Source organism: Periophthalmus magnuspinnatus, chromosome 16, assembly GCF_009829125.3.
Source record: "Periophthalmus magnuspinnatus isolate fPerMag1 chromosome 16, fPerMag1.2.pri, whole genome shotgun sequence".
Lineage (NCBI taxonomy): Eukaryota > Metazoa > Chordata > Actinopteri > Gobiiformes > Gobiidae > Periophthalmus > Periophthalmus magnuspinnatus.
In genome coordinates this window covers 7587520-7613040 of record NC_047141.1, presented here as the reverse complement: position 1 = coordinate 7613040, position 25521 = coordinate 7587520, and the positions used below count along the sequence as shown (strand labels likewise).

At 38.3% G+C, this 25521-nt stretch overlaps 1 protein-coding gene across 1 annotated transcript; it reads right to left on the bottom strand.

Moving 5' to 3' along the window:
* Positions 1-692: 692 nt before the first annotated feature.
* Positions 693-19887, bottom strand: septin7b (septin 7b; the record flags this gene model as incomplete). The annotated part of the gene is given in 12 exon segments (XM_033980546.2): positions 693-2444; positions 3399-3541; positions 4277-4412; positions 7771-7899; positions 8353-8404; positions 9478-9574; positions 9656-9748; positions 10516-10633; positions 12342-12476; positions 12567-12667; positions 14878-14984; positions 19782-19887. Coding segments are annotated over 12 exon segments (1257 nt in total), but the record flags the coding sequence as incomplete, so codon positions are not given.
* Between the last annotated feature and the right edge of the window lie 5634 nt (positions 19888-25521).

Sequence of the window (25521 nt, the reverse complement as noted above, 5' to 3'; positions counted from 1 at the left end):
TCTTATTGGATTGCTGCACTTTTGGTTGGACCTTGAAAACTCCAAACGCGGGTTCTCATGAACCAAAGTGAGAACTCGTTCATTCAGATATGTGTCCACACACATGTCTCAATGAACGAGCCGTGCGCTGTGTTAACACTCATGCAAAGCGTGCGTTTTTTTAAACACCATTCTGGATGGGTTTCCTCTGCACACTCATTTCTCATCAACACAAAACATGCACAAAAGGTAAAAATACATCAGCTAAGGTAGTCCTGACAAAGACTAGCTCAAGATCTGGAGATGGTCCCCTTCTCTGCGCTGCCTTCTGCTCCTGACAGCAGCATTAAAGGATGGGTCAAATGCAGAGGACAGATTTCCCTTCGGGGACAAAGTGTACCGCAACTTAACATTATAAAACGCACCAACAGTGTCCTCCCAGAGGCGGAAATGTGTTACACATGCCTTAACACGTCATCTACCCATGACTACATCCCATGTAGGGCCTCCCATGATGTATGTGTGTATGTGTGTGTGTGTCCTCCTGTCATTCACTCAAAGCACAACAAGAGTTGGCCAATAGGGTAAAAAAACACGCTGTGCACATCTTTGGCATATCTTAAAAACTCCAAGCTAAAACTGCCGACAGAACCTCCACATTGGCCATTCTGAGCATAGACAGAACATAAATAATGCACATTTCTGCACTGGCATCCATGTCATCACAGGTTTATTAAGTGAACAAAGTCACAAGTACAAATGAAAAACAACATTAAAAATACAGATGGATACATAGCCAAAGCAAAGTGTGGTGTTGTCTCTTCATGTCCCACTTTACACAGTCCTTTAGTTCAATTGCCGCAGTGGTCGACCAGGGCACATCCAAAGAGATTTTCTTATAAAAGATGTAAGAACTTCAGCTGGCTCGGTATATATAAAAATAAAGTTATAATGGTGGTCCAAGAATAGATAAACACAAAAGGGAGAGGGAGGGGTTACATAATTCATATCTGTGTAATCCCTCAGTCGTCCAGGTATGATCCATAGCAAAAGAAAAATTAATTCCTGTCAAATGGACAAACGTTAGAGTAAAGACATTCCACCGCTCACTCAAAGGGTTTCTTCAGAGCGGTGAAACATCCTCACTCTAAAACTTGTGTCCTGTTGACAGAATTACGTTCGTTTTTTTGTTGCTATAATTCATCTATAAAAAGGCCCAAGGTGCGGTTTTATTGTTTTCATAATTTCTGCACTTTCCACTGTCACTAAACTAAAACTAAAATGAGTTAGTTCACATCCTTGTCGTAAAAAGTACACTACGATGGCCCCAAACGACAAGTGGCAGCAAATCATAAAACTAAAGTACTGCACAGACATAATTCATAATGGGAGATGGCAAAAGCAGTCTTGAAATATAACTTAAATTTACAGTTAAAAAAGAGCACAAAGTCAAAAGTATTTAAAGATGCACAATGCAACTTTTCTGCTTGTTGCCCGTGTTATTCTACACAATGGCATTAAAACTATCAGTGTTGTATGTATTGAATTATTGGTGTTTTAATGCAAAAAAAAGCACATTCAAACACATTATTATAGTGAGCAGGCTCTCCTCTCCACAGATCTGACCTGTAAAACTGGGTCTAGTGGCGTTACGTGCTTGTCTCTATGTATATAGAATATTTAACATTCTATATACTGCAAAAAAAATCTCCATGGAGACAAGCAATTTGCAGACCCTGAAACAGAAAAATTACATAGTGTACCTTTAAAAGGTCCTCTATTAAGCAAAACTCTTGTGAGCATGGAGCCCTGTTATAATGATGTCACCTCATCAAAAACATGCCGCCTGCTCCAGTCACACATGTTTGAGTAACCCTTTATTATTAGTCTGTTTACATCTCCAAAACTGAAAATGCTCCGTTCTACTTTGTGATGTTATGTTTTTGATGAGGAAACAAAATATTGTACATTTATTTTAGTTTTTGCGGCCACCACTTGTCTCTTCAGGGCTACCGTCCTATTCACACATTTCAGAATTCTTGTAAACAAATTCATCACCAGAACATGATTGTACGACATTTTGTCTGCAATTTAACTGTACACACAAGTCCATCGAAGCAACCTTGGTTTTAGAGAGAGCAGCGGAGGGGCCGAGACAGTATCAGTATGACAACAATAACATTAAGAAGATAATCGCATGAAAACAGAATAGGTTTGGCCTTTCTAAAATGGGGTTATCTTTTGTGGCGTGGTTAAAGTAAACACATTCGTTGATGGTGATGAGTCCGTAGGCAGTGCGGGACCCCGTGGCTCCCTCTAGTGGCCGGGAGCAGTAGCGTAGAGGAGGGTGGGGGTCGGTGCCGCACGCCGGAGTCCTGACCGCAATTGTTGGCAAACACGTCCCAGCGTGGTACTGCCCGCCACCTTAGAAAATCTTGCCTTTCTTTTTGTTTTTCTCCAGAGTTCTGAAAAAAATAGATTGTTAAAGAAGACATATTTTGCTTGTGTCTGCTATATAGTTATAATCTATGACACCTGTGGATCATTATGTTAAAATTTGGACATATTAAATCGCATTATTCATCAAAAACAACTTAATAAAAAAAAAACTACTCCGCTGACTTCTGCGTTAGAAAACTGGGGTGCCCAACTGGAGCCGATGTCACCGCAAATGTCATCACAACAAAGAGCCGTGAAGTTGTGGCCCCTCTGATGGATAGCTGCAGATCACGCTCTTGAACTGTTTTTTTTTCCATTTGGACCAAATGACTACACAACAACACTGCCAGATCCTTGTTGGATCAAAGATTAAGAAAATAAAATTGGAGAATGAAGTACAGAGCAGTGGGCTCTGTGCCTGTGGCGATAAAAACGGGTAGATTGGCAAAATGGTGTCATGAAGATAAGCAATTAAAAATTACTCAAATATGCATGAATCACTCCAAGTACAACTTCAAGAGGGTAAAGAAGGGGAGAAGGGGAAACAACTAAAACATGGTTAAAAGCTCCGAAAAGTTGATTCTGCAGAATAGGCCAGCTTTAATACTTTAATACTGGTCAATGGAGACACAGATACTTCCACAAGTAAAATTATAAACCTTGTAGTTCCAAGTTGTTTTTTTCTCTTCAATGACACATTCAGTCAGTGTAGACGTTGGCCTACTAGTGGTGTCTCATTTTAAAAAAACAACTCTTTTTCCTTTCTAATTTCCATCCATTTTAATACTGATTAACGCTGAACCAACACAACAATAAGAACAGAAGCAGAGCAGGCAAGACAAGTGAGAGCTTCATGCACAAAAAACATATTGGGGTACTTATTTTGCATAATACTGCCCCTTTAGCTGTTGAGTCTGGCATTTACTATTTAAACATATGACCACAGAAGATGCACTGTGAGCTAGTCTTGGGAGTGTTACCTGGATGCCTCGAGCTTCTGCTGCTCCAGCCTCTGTAGCTCCTCCCACTTGTTCCTCTCGTCCTCAAACACACGTCTCTTCTCCTCCAGCTCTTTGTGCTGAGCTTCCAGGTTCTTCTTCATCTGCTCATGTCTCCTCTGCAGCTGCACAGCACAAGCACAAACCCAGTCATCATACAATAGGGCTGAACTATTTAGAAAATATCACATTTTTCTGACAAGCATAGCGATTGTGATTAGATTTGTAATGTATGTTTCAATAAAAGGATTCTGTTCAAAGTTCACATTTTAAACAAATCCAACAAGAATTTAGAACAAGACTGAAATATGAACTGACAAACTAATACATGAATCACGTTTCAAAACCATTCGATTCCCACATAGAGGTGCTAAATAAACATTTAAACTAACCTGAACGTCACAATTGTTCAATAACTCAGCAATGGAACAATCATTTTGGGGGGACATCATTCATCACTTTTTCTTTGAACTAATATGGCATGATTTTAGTTATTTTTCTTTTTTACGATTAGATTTGCACTGTAGAGGGTTGAAAAAATAACCACAAGTGTTTCATTCAACACCTCGGCATAAAGAATTAACACATATAGCACCATTTTTCTTACATGATTAACGTGGGCGATTAGTGGCAAGATGTAATGCTATATTTTACTTTCAAACTGTTATTGATATGATATTATATGAGTTTTATTTCATTAAGTGTCACAAATACTGTAGACAGTTGTGAACTTTAAAAACTGGACCTGGAAGTTTGATAGTGATGGATTGTGCAGCAATACTAAACCAGTCACTCTGGTCTATATGACACTTTAAAAGGCGAGACAGGACTAGTTGTGCTTGTCAAGATGCTCCAGTTACCTCAGCCTCCGAATCCTTGAGCTTCTGCACCTTCTCCTTGACTTTCATCTCAAACACCTGCTCCATCTCCATCTCCATCTTCTTCATCTTGGCCACGTGTTCCCTCCTCTCCTCCTCCATCTGGGCCAGAGGACTCCTGAGGCACACGGAGGAACACATCAGACCACTCACTCCAGGCAAGTGCAACCAACACGACCGACGTGACTGCTGTTACACTATTATTAAGTCCACATATTAGGACAACCCAAAATCAAACCCAAATCAGTGTCAGGGCATTTAAAGTGCATATGACAGGTTACACTACTCAAGTCCTTTCACAAGTACATAATGATTATATTAAAGCCACAGCAGGCAACATTTTAGCCAAAAAATAGACTAAAATAAATGTATATTTTTCACTTTGGATGTTTATATTGCACTGAAAAACACGCGTCCTTACTCTGGCTTGCATCTCCACAAACCTTACTTTTACTTGGCATACTTTCCTTGGTAATGTTGTTCCTTTGGCTACAGTATTCCACAGTATTGCATAAAACTTATCTATCCAGAATGTTCCATGGTTGTAACTTTCAATTTACAAAGTTACATAGTGTACCTTTAAATGGCTGACAATCTGACCTAGTTTTTCCCAGTTTATAATTTTAAATGAAATTGTCACCTAGCAACCATACTGAATATACATACCAAACCACATCTACTTACACAATAGTTATTAAAGAAATGTTAAAAATGCCTGAAAATGTGTCCCTTTCATGTATTCAAATTTTCTTCATAGATTGTTTAACTATGATTAATATTCACTTCTTAAAGAAAATAGTTAGAACTATATGAAAAACCTGTCATAGACACTTTAAAGATTTATTAGAAGAACTTCCCCACAAAATAGTCATTACATTTTTTGAGATTCATTCCCAGTGAGATTTTGACATTGCATCCAAATGACCTGTCTACAGCATAACGACTGAGTTCTCGGTCTTTTGTACATGTTAGACACTGGTGAAAGGGGGATGCAAAGAGGGTGCAACGGGTGAACCGGAGGAAGAGAGAGCAGCAGTACCACGTACATCCAGGAGAGGGCCGCACCTGTGGGCCGAGTCAGGGGGTGTTCATGGGTTAGTTATGAGGGAAAACTGCCATATTCCATCACCTGTTTTCGGTAATATTTTAATACTAACAGCCAGTTCAATCAAATATCAATTAAATGTATCGATGCTTAAAGGGTGTAAAGGGTCTACCGTATATTGCCCAAAAAAACATACTTGGGGTTGGGTTTTATTTCATTCACACATGTTTAACACACAAACCCTGCATATTTAGGCTGTGTTCTTTCTCAGACTGAAAACACCCTGTTCCACCTTGTGATGTCATGAAGTGGTAATACAAGGAAGCACTTCCCTGTGTTTTTAAACTCCATACACCTTCATTAGAATCATATGAATGTTTTAGCCTTGTTGAAACTTCTACTTCTTCACTTCTCAGTACACTAGAAGATATTGCAAATTATCAGTGGCAATCTCAACTGAAAAGGTAAAAAATATATATATAATTAGTGTATTTATTTATTTATTTTATAATTTATTCAGCTTAAGGTTATTCCCATGTATTGCAGTGTGAAGCAGTCAGAGGCTAAAAATATATGTTAACTTTAAAAGTACCACTTGCTGATATCAGAAGGTTGAACAGAGCATTTTGAGCTTTGGGGATGTCACCCTAATAATGCAGGATTACTCAAACATGTGTGAATGAAACAAAAGACAACTTCAGATATGTTTTTGATGAATTAACAACATTCCAACATGATTTAAACCACAGGAGTCAATGTTGTGTAATATCGGACCTTTAAAGGCCCCGTACCTGATTTTTTTCCATGTATATGAGCAAAATTTGTCTTGCCCCAGTACAGATATATTGTATAAGCAGCTCTTGCGGTCAAAATACAGCCTCTGTGTAATATCTGCATCTAATTAAAAAGCGTTGTATTGTCCAATAATCAGGAAGTGAGCATTACAATGCTAGTGGTTGTTAGCTTTACAGTGACAGCACAACTCCACATTCATTCATCTCTGAAAGTTTTGAAAAGCACTTCTAAGCTAATTGTGGTGAATAATTAGGCTGCCAAGAATGCATGAGCGAAGTGAGGAATAACTCTGGACCACTGCAAAGCGCTTAAAATGAACTTTTTCTGTTTTTCATGTTTTGAACACAGTAAAAATCAGGTACAGACCCTTTTCTACATTCTGTGTGTTGATTTGTAGCAATCAGGGTAAAGAGAGGATTCAGTTTCATTGCTAATGGTTAAGGAGGGGGGCATTGTTAGAGGAGGAGAGGGACACCAGAGTGATTCAGGAGACCCAGAGAGGAGGCCCGGGTGTGGGGGAAGAGGGCGGCTCATTCACGTGGAAACCAAAAATGTAAAACAACCACTTACATTCCGTCAACTGTGTCAAGTCTATGGGACAGAACACACAGGTGCATTTCAGTAGGGTTACAACAGCACAGCAAGCATCCGGACAAATTCAACAGGTTGCATTTATGTGATGTCACGGTGGGTAAGAATTTCTGAATTTCTGAATCAATTTGCATGGATATGACATTTTTTCCACATTGGTCAGTCATGATTTAGATTTTTGATCAAATTTAGATAAAAATAAAGACATGTTTTTCACTGAAAAATCCACAAACCTGGCTCTTATTTGGCCCGGAGGAAGTCCTGTTTATTTCCATGGAAATGTTTCCTTCGCTATAACATTCCACAGTATCTTGAATATTATGGAGAATGTTCCGAAGTATGGTTTTAACTTTCTATTTCCATGGAAAATGGAAGTTACACACTCTAACTTTAAATGCCATTTGTTAAATACAGCATAAAAAGGAGGTTATCATTTAGATTATGTCAAATCATGAGTTCTGAGTTTGTGGAGTTCAGCATTTGTGGAATTGCAGTTTTTGCATCTCTTCATAAAAGTATACCTTGCTTATCAAATATTATAGTAATTTGAGTTTAGAAGGCAAACGCAACCTACTTAATTGAATAAGACAGGATCAAATCTACACATTTCTTGCATGACTGTTGTTCAACCTGTAGAATACTTCCTTAAAGTGCATATGCCAGTAGAGACTACTCACTTCACTAAAACATGTTAAACCATTATATTTACAATTATACAAAAATCTAAAATTTTTTGGGGGGGATAAATTTATAATTTTACTTCCTGGTTGGACACAGGCAGCATGACATATGTAATTCCATAACTGTTACCTAGGAACCGTAGCATCAACAAGGACCAAAACACATCAGTGTAATCAAAACTATTGTGCAATTTAGACTACTACTTCCTGAAAATTTATACTTTTCAACTTCAACTTTTTTTCCCCCTCAACAAACTGCCACTTAACCAATGCAAAACCATGATAAATATTTACCACAAGTACTAACCCAGCAAACCAAGTCATAAATAGAAACCATATGCACTTTAACCTGCGGGGACACTCACTTGGTGGACAGCTGTGCTTTGGTGCGGTTGTTGTCCACTCCGTTATAGGTGACCGCGGCCAGCTTTCTGCTCCTGTAGTTCTCGTAGTGGACATTATTGGTGACGTCCTTCAGATCTTGCATGTGGGTCCTGGGGAAAGAAAATACAATGGTAATAAAGGACAAATGAAAACAGAAAATGGAGGGTGTGATGTTAAATGTGAGCACTGCTGTTTTAATTTAGTCTAATGAGAAAAAAACTGACTTAGTTAGAGCTACAATAGGAGAACCAATTTGTACTGTAACAAATCTCTCACACATAATATTACAGTCACAAGTTAGCTAGCATTACCTAACAGTTTTTCAGTTACTCTCACATTTTTTTTGAAAATCAAACACCTAAACAGGATCATGAACTCTTGCATTAATCACGGATTCCTGAAAATGCGTAGTTTAAATCAGACAATCTAAAAACTTATCAGGCTGTTTGCATTGTGTCACCATGGTAACTTCTGAACATTCTGCCATAGACATACATACAGAACCATGCAATCTCACTGCAAAGTATCAGATAGATTTGAACTGGTGGTGTGTTAAGTAGTACCTGATGAGCATGTCCCTGAGGATGGTGAAGTCGCAGTGGTCACCGTTTTCAACTGTGGAAAACACAAGATTAGATTAGAGAAAACAGGAAGCACTTCAGCAGAATTGTGCCATATATAATGTGTGCCAACCAAAAAATGACGAGTGTCTGCATAACCAAAAGGCATTATGTTTTAAGAATTTTTGTGAGTTCAAAAATGAATGCTAAATTTTTCCCCATTGTGAGTCTTTGACTTGGATACGGTCATCAATCAAGGAGGGCAGTATTCCATAATACTGTATTGTAGAATTGTATTGTTATTCAAGAAAAATAAATGTCGTATTTCTTATATTAAGTTAGTAAAATACATTATACAACCTGTTTTAGAAGCATTAACATTTGAGAAAAGACTGACAGAAATGAACCTTTTCTGAATAGCTTTAGAGTGATCTTATCTAAGCTGTATCAGAACAAGTATAAGAGATATAGACCAGTATACACCCCTGGACCACTATGGAACCTACTGGACGACTGAGAGATTACACATATATAAGGCCACATGGGAATAGAAAAAAAAAAATACTACGGTTTAATGATGAAAATCTTTCTACTGTGCAAATAGTTAGTTAGTCCTTTTTTTAACTGTAGGTTAAAATGGAAGATTATTGTGATCTTGAAATATTAAAATAAAATTATATTTTATTATTTTTCATCACTCAAAATAAGCGTCACACTCACATGTTAAAAACAAACACACGTCACAGGTGACAGCTTACAGTCCTGTGTAAAGATACAGCCCCGGTTTGCAGATGTTTTGCAGAGGTTCAGGAGCAGAAGTCTCTGTAGCATTTCATGGATTTCATAAGCAACACACTATAGTTGTTTATACAAAGCGTAAAGGTAAAAAGTATCAAAGTGTCAAAGAGTATTTGGGGCTCCCAGTGTTTTTTTGTTGTGGAAACCGGGTCTGGCTCTTTGGGTGTTAAAGGTTGCTGACTGCTGATCTTGACTACTCCTTAGTATCAAAATAGATAGATAAATTTGAAATTTTAGCATCGTGACAACATTACACTGGACAATAGGCCATCTGAGTGGTAATAATCCTGTGTTTGCATGTGAGTTCTGAGCATATCGCCTGGGCCATACCTTCTGCCACTCCCCAGGGGTACTGCCTCCCTCGGACCCTCTTCCCGTTGACTTCGATGATAGTGTTGCTTCCTACTACGGCCAGGGGCAGTTTGTCCTGTCCAAACAACACCACATGTGTAAACATTACCATAGACAAACACAGTATAGTGCGTTCTTAAGAGACTAGTGTCTGCACCTTGATCTTCTTGACCATCCTGTTCTCCTCCTCATCATCCGTCTCTGGAAACTCGTAGATCTTGATTTTGTGTTCTTGGATTTCACGCATTATCTACAGAGGGAAGTAATAATAGAGTTTATAAAAATCATTCTTGACTGATAAGAGTGTTAAGCATAAACAATGTACGAAGAAGTGAACTAAGGGAGTGTGACGTCACCCATAGCATTCGGCTCCAGTCAAATGAAGCTCATCGAGATTAATAGTTATAGGGGCGAATTTGAAGTCGAGTTCCATATTTGTGAGTATCATTGCAAACAAAGAGTCAATCCAGAGGGAGGCAGTTGAAGGTAACGCCCCTTCCCACCCACACTGCTGGTTTAGATGGGAGCTTAGCAACACTGCCAATCAAACCTGTTCCTAACGCTAGTGGGAGCGACCTTGGGGGAAAAGGCGGCTAATTTGTCTGTTATTAATATTCATATCTTGATTTATGGACACAATCCCGAAATAGAAATACCAGGATCATGTAGCATGGGTTAATACAAACATTGTGAGACTAAAATGATGACGCTCACTGCAGCAGTTGCAGAGAGAGGGGTGACAAATTTTCAATGTAAAGTGAATTGGAGCCAGAGTTGATGGAGCTGAAGTGCTCCCATGATCACTTCCCATTTGCAATGCAGTGACTAGCACGTTAGCTTTGTCTATTTATTTACAGTCTATGGTGTTAAGTCACCAGAAAAAGGTAAGCAAACTAAACTGTACTATTTGAGTAGAAATTTTACACTGAATCAAAGCACTGGGATTACAATTAAATGAAACCCCTTGTCTAAATACTTAATGCTGTGAGTGTATTGTGCATTGTGGTGTGTTGGGACCTGTTTCTTGAACTGCTGGCACTCCTCAGGGGTAAGTGTGTCTGCTTTGGCGATCAGCGGGATCACATTGACCTTCTCATGGAGTCGCTTCATGAACTCAATGTCCAGGGGCTTCAGCCTGCACAGAACAACCAGGACAGACACATGGAAACACTGAAACACATGTTGGTTTTCCATGTGTCTTTGGGACATTACATTAACTTACCTAACCCTACCCTACCTAAATCCCCAGCCTGAACCCATTTCCACAAGACGAATTAGTACAGATCACAACTACATGGTTAGCATCTTTTTTGTTTGAGGAGGAAATTAGGACAATTCAGGAATTGATTTGTTAAGTGCATCCATTCAAACTGCGACTTTTATTTGATCGCGATTACAATAAATGATAGGACTGCAAGATTAATGTGTATGTTCTTCCTGAGTGTCCTGTATCCTCTTCCGGCAGTTTCCTCCTCCTGCAGACTCGAGCCCTCTCCATCCCAGACTCAGTGCAGCTCAACCCAGCGGATGTGTGCAGCCACAGGGCAGATACAATGACAGAAACCGAGTGGACACAACAGGCAGGCAGTGGTGGAAACATAACACCACAATGGAGTGGAAGACACAAGCAGCTATCATGGGGGAGGTTACAATACAAATATGGTCTGATTGATCTGTTCCGTGTTTCAGGAGGAGAACTGGCCTTTCACAAATATGTAACTGCATCTGATGGAAAACGTTGCACATTTCAAACAATGCGTTTTCATAAAATTAATGTTTAGAAACAAATAGAAAAAAAAAATCTAAGGAATAATGAATCGCCAAGCTTCAAATTGTGAATAGCATTAGTAATGCTACAGTGTGTAGAGCCCCTCCTCCTGTACACTTGAATGGCAGTTGTTTGTGAATTGCTACATTCCATGTGGATTACAAGGCGCTCCTTTGACCTTTGGGCCACTAATGACCCCTCATTTCCCTCACACTATTTTGGGCTCTTCCTCTCATTCTTCCCCTGCACAGAATTACACTGGAGGTGGAGAGGTGAGCAGCACAGTTACACTGGAGGAGGACCCAGTCTGGGCCTGTCACATGTATTCTGTATGATTATGTGATAAATTATAATGTGAAGGTTCACTGTTCAAAGACAAAATGTGAGCACTTCTCCAGCACCTCTGAGTTATACTCGGGTGTTTTTCCCAGGGCCTTAAAGTACACTAGACCCTCTGAGTGTTCAGAGCAGTCATTCAAACCAAGACTGACCACTGACAAAAGCTAGGGTAGCTCTGAGCACTGAAAATGAGCAGTTATCTGCTAGAACACCTCCACTTGTTACATTTAATGTAATTCACAACAGAAATTTAGAGAGCCACAATGGATCCTTTTCTACCAGGCACGTAGGGCTGGTTTCTGGTCCCATTTTATTCTTATGTGAAGTGATTCTCCACTGTAATTATGTTTTCAATAATATTGTATGATATGGGCAACATTTTCTTATCAAAATACCAAATCTGACAATCAATCAACACAGAATGTTGAGTTGAAATACAGTGTAACAAAAAGGGGCCAAACTATTTTTTACAAAGGTTTTTATAAAGTGAAGAGCACATGTTTAAAGTCACTGGTTTACTTCACATGTACACCAAAATTTGGGTTATTATCGGATTTCTAGACATTCAAGATTAATGAAATTACACTTAAATCACAAAATCAGATGTGAGTATCAGAGGAACCATGATCAGAAAGAATTTAGATGGTTTAGCCGTTTACATCTCTCTGTAATAGTGTTACAACTCAAAAAATCTGATAATAAACAGATAAATCACAACCATTGTTGGCAGTCCTACCCGTGTCCTGAGGGGGCGATGAAGTACAGGCAGCAGTGGATCCTGCTGTCAGGCATCTGTCTGCGGTTCACACGCGACTCTGAGTTCAGGTAGTCCTCAAACTTACTGTCTATGTGGTCGATGACGGGCTGCCAGCTGGACACAGGGAAAACAAGGGCTAAGTATGAAAGCGTACAATGGTAACCCTAGTAGTTCTAAGTACAGTCCTGTTGTTACTATTGTTACCAGTTGCTGTTGTCGACGGCATCTCCAAATCCCGGGGTGTCCACGATGGTGAGCAGCAGCTGCACACCACCCTCTTTTATTAATACTTTGGACTGCTCCACCTGACAGGGACACAGGACAACCATCAGGGTAACAACTACAAGTCTACTCCAGATTGCTAAACAATTCTACAATTATTCACAACATTAATAGGCATTTGGGCAGTTTTGACCAATAATGATTTTACAAAGCAACATGTAATTGTAACTTGTGTAAATATATCGCATTATTTGATTGACCAAAATCCTATCTGATGAATGTTGTTGATCAGATCACTGCAAGAATGGGAACCTCATATAGATGCAGTACATGGTACATTACACGGCTTTACCTATCCTATATAGAGTTGCACAATGAATTTGAATAGTCAGTTATCAAATGGAAAGCACTGCAATTATTTCAGTAATAAAATGCCATCTGCAAATAACAACAAAAATGTATTAAACCTATGTTCTGAAATGCAAGGGATTCTTGTATTAAGTTAAGCAGTTGCTATTTTAATATTCACTCTGAAATGTTCCTGCGTTTTTAAAATGTGCTCTATGAACTAAAACCTTATCTGAAATATATATATATATATAAAAAAAAAAAATCACAATTGTGTAGCCCTACACTTAACATAATAAGCACTCCACAACACAACAGACATATACTCAGCATCTATGACATGATAGTCTAAAAATCTGAAAACCTTTAGAAAGAATGAGTCATCATGACTGAATGTGTGAACATGCAAGATCAGCCTCCCTCTCATAATATAACCAACGCTGTTTCTATTCATCCTTCACCAAGGCTGTAGTCGACTAACATGCTGAACCATTCACTCCTACAACTCCAACTAACTCACTCAATGTCTTCTCTTTACTGCTGTTGTGCATATGAAGCCTTAAAAACCCAACAAAATAATAAAGGATGATTGATGCTGTGTGAAGACCAGTCAGCCTCTAGTTGGACGCCTTTGTATTTGAGAGTAGATGCTTGGAACTCAAAGTGTGGCAAATTTCGCAAAAAAAAAAAGTTCAACTCCTGTGTCTGACACCTGTTAACGCTCAAATGCACTGCATGAATGTTGGCTAGGCTGGTCTACAACTCTGTGGCTTGTTTCATAGACTTTGCATGTAAACCTGGTGCTCCTGACGTTGTGGTCTAAACACAGCATAAAACACCATAGCCTAATTATATTTACATGTTCAGTGATGCTGCAGTGTTTGATACAGAGGAATGCAATAATAATAGTGACTATTACAAAATCAATCAATTGGTTTGTGAATGTTCCATCTAGAAGGCTGCATGGTGGCTGTGTGCCTCACAGCAAAAGGCCCCAGGTTCGACTCTGGGGTTGCCCAGGCCGTTCTCTGTGTAGTTTGCATGTTCTCCATGTCTCAGTGGGGTTCCACCAAGAACTTCCCCATCAACCCAAACATGCACATTAGGTCAAAATCCTCAAACTCAGGTAGTCCCAATCTATATTCATAAAATGTGACCATAAATAGCACAGTTTGATTAAAACTGTTCATGCAGCTCTCAGAGCAAAGCCAGTCAGACACGCGATATAGCTGCAGCCTCAAACTTCTGTGTTCATGATCTGACTATGTGGAGGAACCAGAAGAGCACAGAGATATGTGCAGCTAGAATGCCGTCAGTCACCTCTCAGATACCTCAAGCTTCTTTAAGACTGGAGATGACCAGAGGAGCAGGTCACTACCAACATCAGCACAAACATGATCTGACTAAGAAAACACAATGACTATTCCAGTGTTCTCTCTTTAACATGTCCACCATATCAAACCAGTTTGATGGCTCAGCAAATACAGACGCATGTTGTATTGTTATAATTTATTGTATATACATGCCGTGATTGCCAGATGTGAATAGAAAGAGCTCATTGGCCATCTATCATTTTGAACAAAATCTAATTTCTCTCACCCAACAGTTTAGTGCTTCACTCATTGATTCTGTAGAAATTTGCCATGTTTTCAGTCCTCTGTGATATTTCTTTCTCTTTATTCAGCCATATTTGTTTTGATATGGACCATGCGTGTCCCTGATTGGCTAATCCACCTGTCAGTCATAGAACTCTGGGAGATTCACCAGTGACTAGACTCATCATATTAGAAGTGAAGTGTGTATTCTGTATCCCAGGCAATCAATGGTGTCTTAGTGGACCGAAATTTGCATTAGCCAACAAATAATTTTATTAGGAGTTGGAGTCTTTAGTGGACTCCAGCCCCAGACAAGAACACAGCTGGACTGGACTGTGGTTGTGTCTCACCTGTACAGTCTTTTTGATTCGATGTGAAGGCCCGGGATATTCTGCAGAGTACAGGTCTGTGAGGAACAGGGAGTTTATGAGTGTGGACTTGCCCAGGCCCGACTCACCTAAACACAAGAGAGAGACAGATCAGATCACAAACTCTATACTTGACATTAATTCATTCAATTTCAAAAGGAACTCTGTAAGATTTAGATTTTAATTTCCATAAACATGACCCATCTGTGTCCCCAGATACAACTTGAATACAGCTTTTACGGATAACAATTGTAATGCTGATATTTTCTTAATTAGACAGACATGACAGAGTTGTTTATGTTATAATTTCGTGTTTGGTTCAAGACAATTGTCCAGTCAGAAAGCAGAATGAGCCTCACATGAGTCTCTCATTTGAGTTGCCAGTTTCAATGCTGAAATCCAGTTATTTTAAATCTAAAAGGACTCGCTCTGATCTGAATCGTCACTACCCATCCCAGCACCTGTAGCCAATCATGAATCAGTGATAGTGCAGCCTCTGCAGCTCAGTGAGTGAATTCTGAAGGTTCTGCGCTTTCACATGAGACCTGACCTGTCCATGGCCTGAATGAGAAAATGTATGTGTCTTCTTTCTGCAGGTTAAGGCTCTGGCAACACACACTCAGGTGTCATTTTCCCTCTTTAAACCTGTAAGAGTGAAGGCTACATACATTTCCTTTAAAAGCAATTCAGTCATTTCTAATGATCATGTTCTTTCTAAAGGGGACCTCTTATTAATACAGGGGACTATGGTGGTCCCCATTGTCTCAAACAACCTGGACTACATGGGCAACAAAATTAGGCTTTGTTGCTTATTTTATTATCTACACTGATCAAAAATGACAGGCAGTAAATGACATTTATACTATACAAATTGAATAAGATGAAATAATTCAAATAAAAAAAATTGTGCCACCATAATCTTAACCTGTTAAACCCATGTCTACATTTTCTGGACCCATCCTCAACAATTCAATGTTCATATGAATTGCAGTGGTTGACTGAGAAAAATACAGAGAAAAAATATAGAAACAGTAAATAAGAGTTAAACACAGCATTTGTCATCTGACAAAAAAATAAATAAAAATAGAAAATTACATCTAAAACTATAGAGGAAAAAACCTGACATTAAAAAGAAATGCAAGTGTTTTGTGCCAGTGTGGCCATTTGTGCCAGTGTGGCCATGTGCCACTGGCACTGGGTGGCATCAGCAGATTTACCACATAACAAATTCTTGAGATAAAATAGCACTCTGACACACAATTGGCACTAACTAAACATTTTCAGAGGAGGTGACATGTGGAGAACAATATTAAAGTGTCTCAAATAGTCTTATTTTTATTGATAAGACTGCTTTATCTAAGTGGGTTTAATCTATGGGAAACACTGGAGGTCTGTCAGTAAAAACATGTGGTGTGGAGCAGAGCTCAGACTTTGGAGGAACTAATTTGACTTTGTGATAAATAGCAATACCTGAAAGCCTGTATTTTAAATTTTCAGGACATTTTGAAATCCATTCTAAAAATCAATCAATGTTTGATTTGACATTTTTGTCCTATGGCCCAGCACTATATGACAAAGACCAGTGGTTCTATTGTTTGTGTCTGTTTCTTAGTTAGCCCTTTTAGACAAAGGCCGTGGTCCTGTCCACATGACTGGCTCTGTGATGGAGGGTATCTGGGCCAGTTTGACCTTTGAGTGTCTGTTTCCCAGCTCCACTGAACACGATCACAATCAGCAGTGGACCAGAGCAGTAGCACAGGCTACTCACGCTCAATAATTAACTAATCACAGGGAAATACCCTTACTGTGGCATTTGTTTAACACATGAAAGGTCATTAACTCTAGCAGATGATGTGAACAAAATATGTGCAGGATTCTAAATGACTTCATTATCACAATATACTGACAAAGAGCAGTTAGCTCACAATGCTAATTGTATATACAACTATGGTTGATTGGTTGAATACTGTGTGCACACAGTAATCAACCATGTTACCAACTGAAGTGATAAACACATGAATTTAGGGATGTCACATTTCATTGTAACAGGAAATGTTGTTGTGGTTATTATTTGAACAGTGTCCTATTGTACAAACATAAACTGCAGTGTTTTTTTCAGGCTGCCAAACGTGTCCAGAAGAATTGACAAAAAGACTCAAATAAGAACGGACAAGTTAAAACAAATCATGTTTTCATGTTTTTACAGATGTAAACTACAGGGATAGCAGTTTTAATGCAGAAGGAGACAGGACAGTTTGTGGTTTGTGGAGGAAATAGTGATACTTTGCCAATTGTGTTCATTCAAATTGTGAAGCAGATTTCAATTCAGTTGCACTTCAATTGTACTTTTCACAACTTTGAGAGACCAGAGTGGAGTTAGCCTTCAGGGTACAGTTAAGAACTTCCTGATTAGATGCAGACAGTCCACAACAGCTTATTTTGACCTCAAGAGCTGCTTATACAACATATCTGTACTGGAGCAAGACACATTCTGCTCAAATACAAGGGAAATAAATTCTATAGGTAATTTGAAACTTTTAAAAATGACCTAAAAAATCTTCTAGTAGTGTAACTTTCCAAACCAGGGTAGGCCTATAAAATGACACTTCTGCCCTTTGATACATTGTTAAAATATTGTGAGAGAATAAGAGTGAGAGTGAGAGAGAGTGAGGGAGAGCGAGTGCGAGAGAGTGAGAGAATGAGACAGAGTGAGAGAGAATGGGACAGAGTGAGAAAGAATGGGACCGAGTGAGAGAGAATGGGACCGAGTGAGAGAGAATGGGACAGATTGAGAGAGTGAGAGAGATTTCATTTTTGTCAATATTACGCACTCCTAGTTCCATGTAACTAAAACCATTTGTCCCTGTCCTTCTCAGCTGCGTTGTTGCATTGGAGAGCAGCTCTGTGGGGCATGTGGGCCCACAGCTGATCACTGCTGTCTGAGGACAAGTGTGATCTAACAAACAATGGAGCAATTTAACAAGCACAAGCCCACAAGGAGGATTTATGCTCTCCTCCTCTCTTGCATAAACAGATTTAACAACATGGTTTAAACGCTTGATCATCTGTCAGGTTAATTACACAGAATGACCACAGCACTATTCGGTCTTATCGTGGTTGTGTTTGGATGGAAATGGAAGAAATCTTAAAATGTGTTTTTGTGCACTGGCTGGACTTTTGGTCTTACCTAGAGTCCCATTGCCCTCATGAGTCTAAAAGGAACTGTATGTAGCCTATGCTCTTACAGTTTTAGAAACAGAACTATTATCACTTTTGCCAGTGTCTTAGCCTGCAGATAGAGGACACATACACGTTTTCTCATTCTGAGTATACGGACAGACCAAGCCTCATGTTTTATCCCATCTGCCATAACTCTGTGTAACAGACCTAACTGATGTGCACTTTTATTATTATTGTTAGTAACTTTAATTGACTTATGTACTGTGATTTTTTGTGCAACTTTGTGATGTATTGTGTGTGATTGGCACTGTTATATCATTAACATGGCCAAACACACACAACCTAATGGGCTGGAGGTGCTAGGGTTTAGGTAGTGACCATTCAGATCAGAGAGTCCTTTTAGGTTTAAACAAACTGGATTTCAGCTTTGAAACTGGCAACCCAAATGAGAGACTCATGTGAGGGTCCTGCTTCCTGATTGGGAGATGCTTTTGTAATTAAAAATGAAAACACTAATTGTTCTGTAAAAGCAACACTTATTATATAAAACAATGTATAAAATTACTGTTAGATTAAAACCTAAAACAAAAAATGGGTGAAAAAACAAAAAAACAAAACACAAAATTCTGCAATGTCACCTTTTTCAATGGGGAATTGTTCCAATGATTAAAAAAAGCCATTATTACTTTCTCCACTTTATCAGCTACAAAATTGTCCTAATTTGTAATAATTGTCCTAAATTGTCCTAATAAAAAATTCTCCTAATCAAGCAGCTCCATCCATATTCAGTCCGCTGACATGGAGACAGAATGAATATGACAACAATCTACAAGTCTATTTAAGTTTCCATATAAGAAACTGGACTCTAGCCAAATCTACATACTGTATATGGTATTAGTTATTTTAACAACCCAGCTCTTCATAAGCTCATGTTGAACAGTGTGCTGGGTGCAGATTCTGTCTCTCTCACAGGAAACTGCAGTGACCCGGAGCAACATTTCCCTCCAAACACGCAGCAGTCAGCCCAGAAGGATGTTGGCCCCGAGACAAGAGCCACATTAGAGCACCTCAAACAATCCGGTGTTAGAATCAACATGGAGCTCCAGCAGGGACCCAAGTACATCCAAGAAATACATGCAAACTAGGGTTGTCAAAACTATCAAAAATCAGATATTAATTGATACTAGAACTAGCATTGAAATACATACTCGTTTGAGCATGTATCGATACTGAAAAGTCACATTTACAGAATAGCTTCAGAATGATCTTGAACAGTATCAGAACAACTATGAGACCACTAAGAGTAGTATACACCCATGGACCACTATGGAAGCTACTGAGGGATTACAGAGATATAAGGCCATACAGTAAAATAAAATAAAATACTATGACTTAATATTGAAACTCAAATTCTATTTATCAGAATTGATATTGAGTATCGCGTCTATTCCTTAGTATGGAAATCGAGTTTGAAATTTTAGTATTGTGACAACACTAGAGGCATGTACAGTGTATTTTATTGAATCATGAGGGACTGTGTGATTCCCAGCCCTAAGAAATACATGAAAACATCTCTCCTACATCTCCGACCATAAAGACACAGGCAGAATGAAGGGGACTTGCACGGACCACAGGGAGAGTTTGAAATGCCAACCACAAAACAACACAATGAAATGATTCCAGAGTAACAAAGAGCCTCATCTTACCCACGACCATCAGGGTGAACTCAAAACCCCTCTTCACTGACTTCCTGTACACTTGGTTGGGCAGGCTGGCGAAGCCCACATACCCTTCCAGATTCTTCTGCTGCTAGAAAATAAAAGATCATATTTAGTCATAAATGCATATTCATCATTTTACAATTATTTAACTATCTGTGTCAGTTAACAAAAGGTTGGATCACCCTCTTAAAAGAAACAAAGTTGAGAATGTTTATATAAGTAACAGAAAATAAAAGTTACAAAACACTTTTGGATTTTTTTCCTCCATATGTCATTTGTGTTAAATGGAAATTATATTTCAGTCTCTGCCCTAGTATCAGTTGATATTGGGTATCGGCAGATACCCAACATCAGTATTGACATTGGTATTGCAAAAAGAAAAAGTTGGATCAGTGAATGCCTAAATGTACCTAATACACTATAAAAGAATAAAGTGGTCCAAATGTGTGGATATCAAAGAATGGTAACAGTATCTATGAGCTAATATGCTTAACATCAACAGAATTTGAACAATCTGTTCATTTTCCTGGGTTCTGTCAATGACTCAGTGATAACTCAACTTAAATTGGTTATGCTCGATTTACACAGAAATACACGGAAATGCCGTACAGCATTTCTACTACGCAAATTTGACTTTTCAGAGGTTTTAACTATGTTATAGTAATTTCCCCTTCTCCCTTATCCTCTCAAAGTTGTATTTGGAGTGATTCATTGACTAATCATCCGTTGACTAATCATTTTATTTAGATTATAAGGATCTATATGGGACAACAGTGAGTTAGCTGAAGATTTGGTACTTTTGGTAGGTGTTTTTGCATTAACTCCTGTGCAGATGCAGTCTTGTGAATGTAGTTTAGGTCAGATACATACAATATGTCAGATGTGTGATAGTTTTTAGAGCTTTTGCCATGCCCCCCTTTTAGCCAACCAATCGATCAGTAGGACATGTCTTTAGTCCAACAAGAATGTGTTTAATTGGCTAAAGCTCTAGGTACCACCTAAGTGTCTCTCATGACCACTAGCTGAATATCTCTAACCTCTCTCTTCCCATTTCATGAGGCTGTCTTATCTGGTAGTTGAAGACTTTTATGCTGTAGAATACTTACAGCTGTTGATGAGGGCCATTGGATGGAGAGTGTCAGTGAGTGGGCAGAGCCAGGGTTGTCACAGCAGCAGAGAAAAAGGACACAAGAGAAAACACCATTAATAAAATAAAATGGAAGCAAATATATTTCACAAAACACATTCTGTATTTTATGTGACCTGGGGCAAGATCCTCCACAAGCTAATTCACTGTTTGAACACAGACATATTTCACAACATTAGATTCATGTATTGCATCCGATCCTTCTGATACTCCTTTTTTACTGTGTGCTTCTGCCTCCTAAGCATTTGACTATCGCCTGCCCACAACACACAGCCCACATGTCTTCTGGATGACCCATGATTTGCCTGAGGAGGGGGAGCTGCAATATCACCAAGATACTAACACAATATCACTTTACAAATTTTAGCTAAATAAAACTTGGTGAACAGAAATTAATGAAATTAATGTTAATTTTTAAAACTTAAATAAGTGACACTGAAGTGAAAACCCATTGTCAAAGGCATTTTGCAGTTTTAACAAAAGCTTTCACATCAAGATGAAGAATTTCAATGAATCAACTTTGGATCAGAGTTTGATGCGGCCTTATCATTTCCTCAACAGATGTGGACCAAAGATCTACACGTGAAGGTACAGTATGTAACTTTCTGGAGGTGGCATATCATCTGCATGATTCTATGGAAATAAACAGTTGAAACCGTACTTGAACATTCTCCATGGAGATTATATATATAAAATATATAATATATATGCCAAACTGTGGACGATTATAGTCAAAGGAACAACATTTCCATGGAAAAAGTAGGTTGTCCTCTTCCAGGGAAAATAAGAGTCAGACTTGTGGAGATGCAAGCCCGCTCACAGCAAGGGCACAAGTTTATCAGTGTAATAAACACAACTGAAATGAAAAAATATATATATATATATTTTAGTCTATTTTTTGGCCAAAAACTTGCATAATGTGTCTTTAATGTGACACCTACAGACACTTTAGTAGGAAACAATAGCTTTTTAGAGAATAATTTGTTGACATTTTTTCTAATCTTTTTTTAATGTCCAAACCAAATGGTTCACCACTAATACGGTTACTGAATTTGAACATCCTAAAATATGTAAAAAAAATATAAACCAAACATTGCATGAAGAAGAATGTAAACATTTTATTATGCAATTTTGGCCATTTTTACAGATTAGATAGTTTATGTATGAATTGTGCTATAAAAAATAAACTTGCCTTATTTTTTATATGACCTTAAATGATAACAAACCAGCAATACATGTACTTCTTGTATTTACATCAGTATTCAACTTACATTTTTTTATATATTCACCTACTTAAAACGAAAGACACTAGATGCGTTTTACACATCTGTGTAAGGATGTGGTCAGATGTGAAACCCCAATAGTCATATCATGAGCTTCCCACAAGAGATGCCTTCACGTACAGAACCATAGGCGCCCGTGTGATTTTAAAGTCAAAACATCCAGTCCACTGCATCAGATCAGATCCAGGTTAATCCAGATTAGACACTACAGACTTGTCCTCTTTCCACCCCACAGTGACACAGCTCGTAGGGTGTGTGCCGAGATGCCCCTGTCACTAATGTAGGTAATATGCAAATAGACTACGGATCATACAAATTGCAATACACGAACGCCAGGCTAAGGTTTGGTCTTGGTTAAGAAAATGATTTGGTAACACATTGAAATGCAATCTTATCAACGAACCTGCGTATTAACTTAAGATACAATTGTAACTCCAATATTTTGCGGCATTGTATCACGCGGACCTAAGTAAAAATCAAAACGAGCCAATTAACCCGCACGTATCCTGATAAAGGCTAGCGACGTGAGTTGGACTAGTTTGGTCGTAAATAGTTATTCTGGGGCAGTCTTTGAAGATCATATGATAGTAATCACAATTTACAACAACAATGTGTAGTATATAGAACAAAAAACGCGGACATGCATGTGCACAGAAAATATACATTTTAAGAGCCATCCCAAGGCAGGAAATGACACTGTGGTTCGGATATACAGGCAGTTAGCGCAGGCTGTTAGCACAATGCTAAGAAGCTAACTCCATGTACTGGAGGCGGACGACTGGGCGTTGGTTGCTCAGACAACTGCAGAAGCTAAGATCCGTACCGCGAAACTTCTTTTTAGCATTCATTATGCAGTTAAATATTGCCACTATGAGATAGTACACAGCGCTGCGCATATGTGTGAAGAGTAGCAGACTGAATGAGGCTCACCCATAACGTTGACGCTCTGTGCCGTCTCAAAAGCGATCATTCACGAGCCGACATTCCCCTTCTGAGAGCAGAGCTACGCACGGTGAGGCACGTACAAGCGCAGGTCCGCTATGCCACTACGCAAAAAGTCTGGCGTAAAACCTACGTGAATACAAAGCAGAGTAATGTTTCCGTCTCGCGATATTATAGTATTTTCTTTGGTTATGCGTTAATCTCGCGATAATCAAATCAGGCAAATATCCATAATCCATAAAACCTTGATAAAGAGGTATTGTTACTCATAAATTGATCTATAGCCGTATTGTACATATATGATGTCATGTATGATGTCAGTGTATTAGGAATATTTCCACAGTAGGCTATGGCGTACAATTCTATCTCCACTGAGAATATTCAGAAGTATGTTTTTTTCCTATCCATTTCCATGGAGTCGTTACACGATGTTGCTTCATAAAATCCTTGCCCTCCTAAAATATTAATTTGCCGCACTTCCTTTATAATATATAGCAGATTTATACCTATATATTTCAGACACTACCTGATAAAAATCCTTAATTGGTCACACAAGGAACAAGAGTATTATATATATATATATATATACATATATATATATAGTTGAACCCTATTGATTGCATTAGAATTGCATTTTGACCATGGGCACTCTGGTTAGTTTTGTGTTTTTGCACTGCTTAAGTTTATTTAACAATTTATTTACGCCTGACCAAGAATTTCAATTCAATGTCCAGGGGATTCAGAATCTATCAAATCTAAAACTATAGTGATTCTAGAAAAGTTAACTGAAAAATATTTTTCTCACCCTGTAAAAATATTAGGCCTATGATCCTTTGGCCACATAATCTCCCCTTTTACCCTTTTCATTCAGTGTGATTTGAAGATGAACACATTTCATAAGCATTTGCTGATGTTTGTTTTATCTTGTTATCTCACTGGTTGATCTTTGACAGCAGGTGACGGAATGTAGCAGTGGAGACTAGAGCGCCTGGTGTATCCATGGCAACACTCACATACCCCAATGATCCGTCCGTTCATTGGTCCAAACTGTGCTACGCCTCAGCATCTCCTCTTCTCATTTGTCCATACCGCCAAGTGAACGTTAAATAAATAATACACGCGATGGCTGGAGCAGTTTTAGACAACTATTCAAATCGTGTCCGACAAAATATGCATCTAAACTAAACAGGAATTATAATATAGATTTTTATGTTGCTAAGAAGGTAAGGAACTGCAAACTTGTGCTATTTTGTGTCCTCATGTGGTCGAATGAAACAGCCAAGTTAACTTCAAATAAACAGTGCTAAGCTAGCTTTTACAGGGCTAACTATAGCTGACGTTTAACTAGTATGTTATTCGTGTTTCCCTTTATTATTTTATTTAGTTTTGCTAGGTTTTTTTTTACGAATTTATTCAATAAGTATACAAGGATGTGTACTGTATACAATTATTACACGTTGCTATATGCCATGTTTCTTACATACTTTGAAATATTTAGTCATTTGTACACACAGTGCACACATTGTACTGTCATAGCTTTTTTGTTAATGGAGCCACTTAAAAGTTTTATATAAGAATGAGTGTCACTATAGAAATGTGCAAAATTTAGTTTTTCGTCACGTATTTATTTTAGTTTTAGACACTTTTTGAAACAAATTTCAAATACTTATCCTACACAAAGGCCTATATAACAATGTAATATGACTTTATGGAGTATATATTTAGCTGTATTAATGATATACAGCCTATATTTGTGGTATAGTAATATAAAAATTAAAAGCCTCAAGCACCCTTTATTTTATACATTTCCACAACTGTGGAATATAAAATAAATGGGTGACAGAAATTACTCTTAAAGGAAGTGTGCAACTGTGCTAAAGGTATTACAATCACAACTGAATCTGGGCTGCAGATAGAGAACACATTCATGTTTTTCTCATTCTCAGCAAACTGGCAACCCAAATTAGAGAATCATGTGAGGCTCATTCTGCTTTCTGACTCGATAATTGTCTTGAGAACAAAACACCAAATTATAAATGGTATATATCTAGTAGTCCAATGTTTATAAATAAATAAATAAATCAGCATTAGAATTGTTATCAGTAAAAGACAGTCTTTGAACATGTTTACTTTGTATCTGGTAGGGTTGTCAAAAGTATCGAAAATCAGATACTAGTCGATATTAAAACTAGTATCAACACTAGATACTCATTTGAGCAGGTATCAATACTAAAAAAAATGACATTCATGGGACAGAAATGAATCTTTCCTGAATAGCTTTAGAATGATCTTGAGCTGTATCAGATAAGACCAAATATACTAATATATGCCCATGGACCAATATGGAACAACC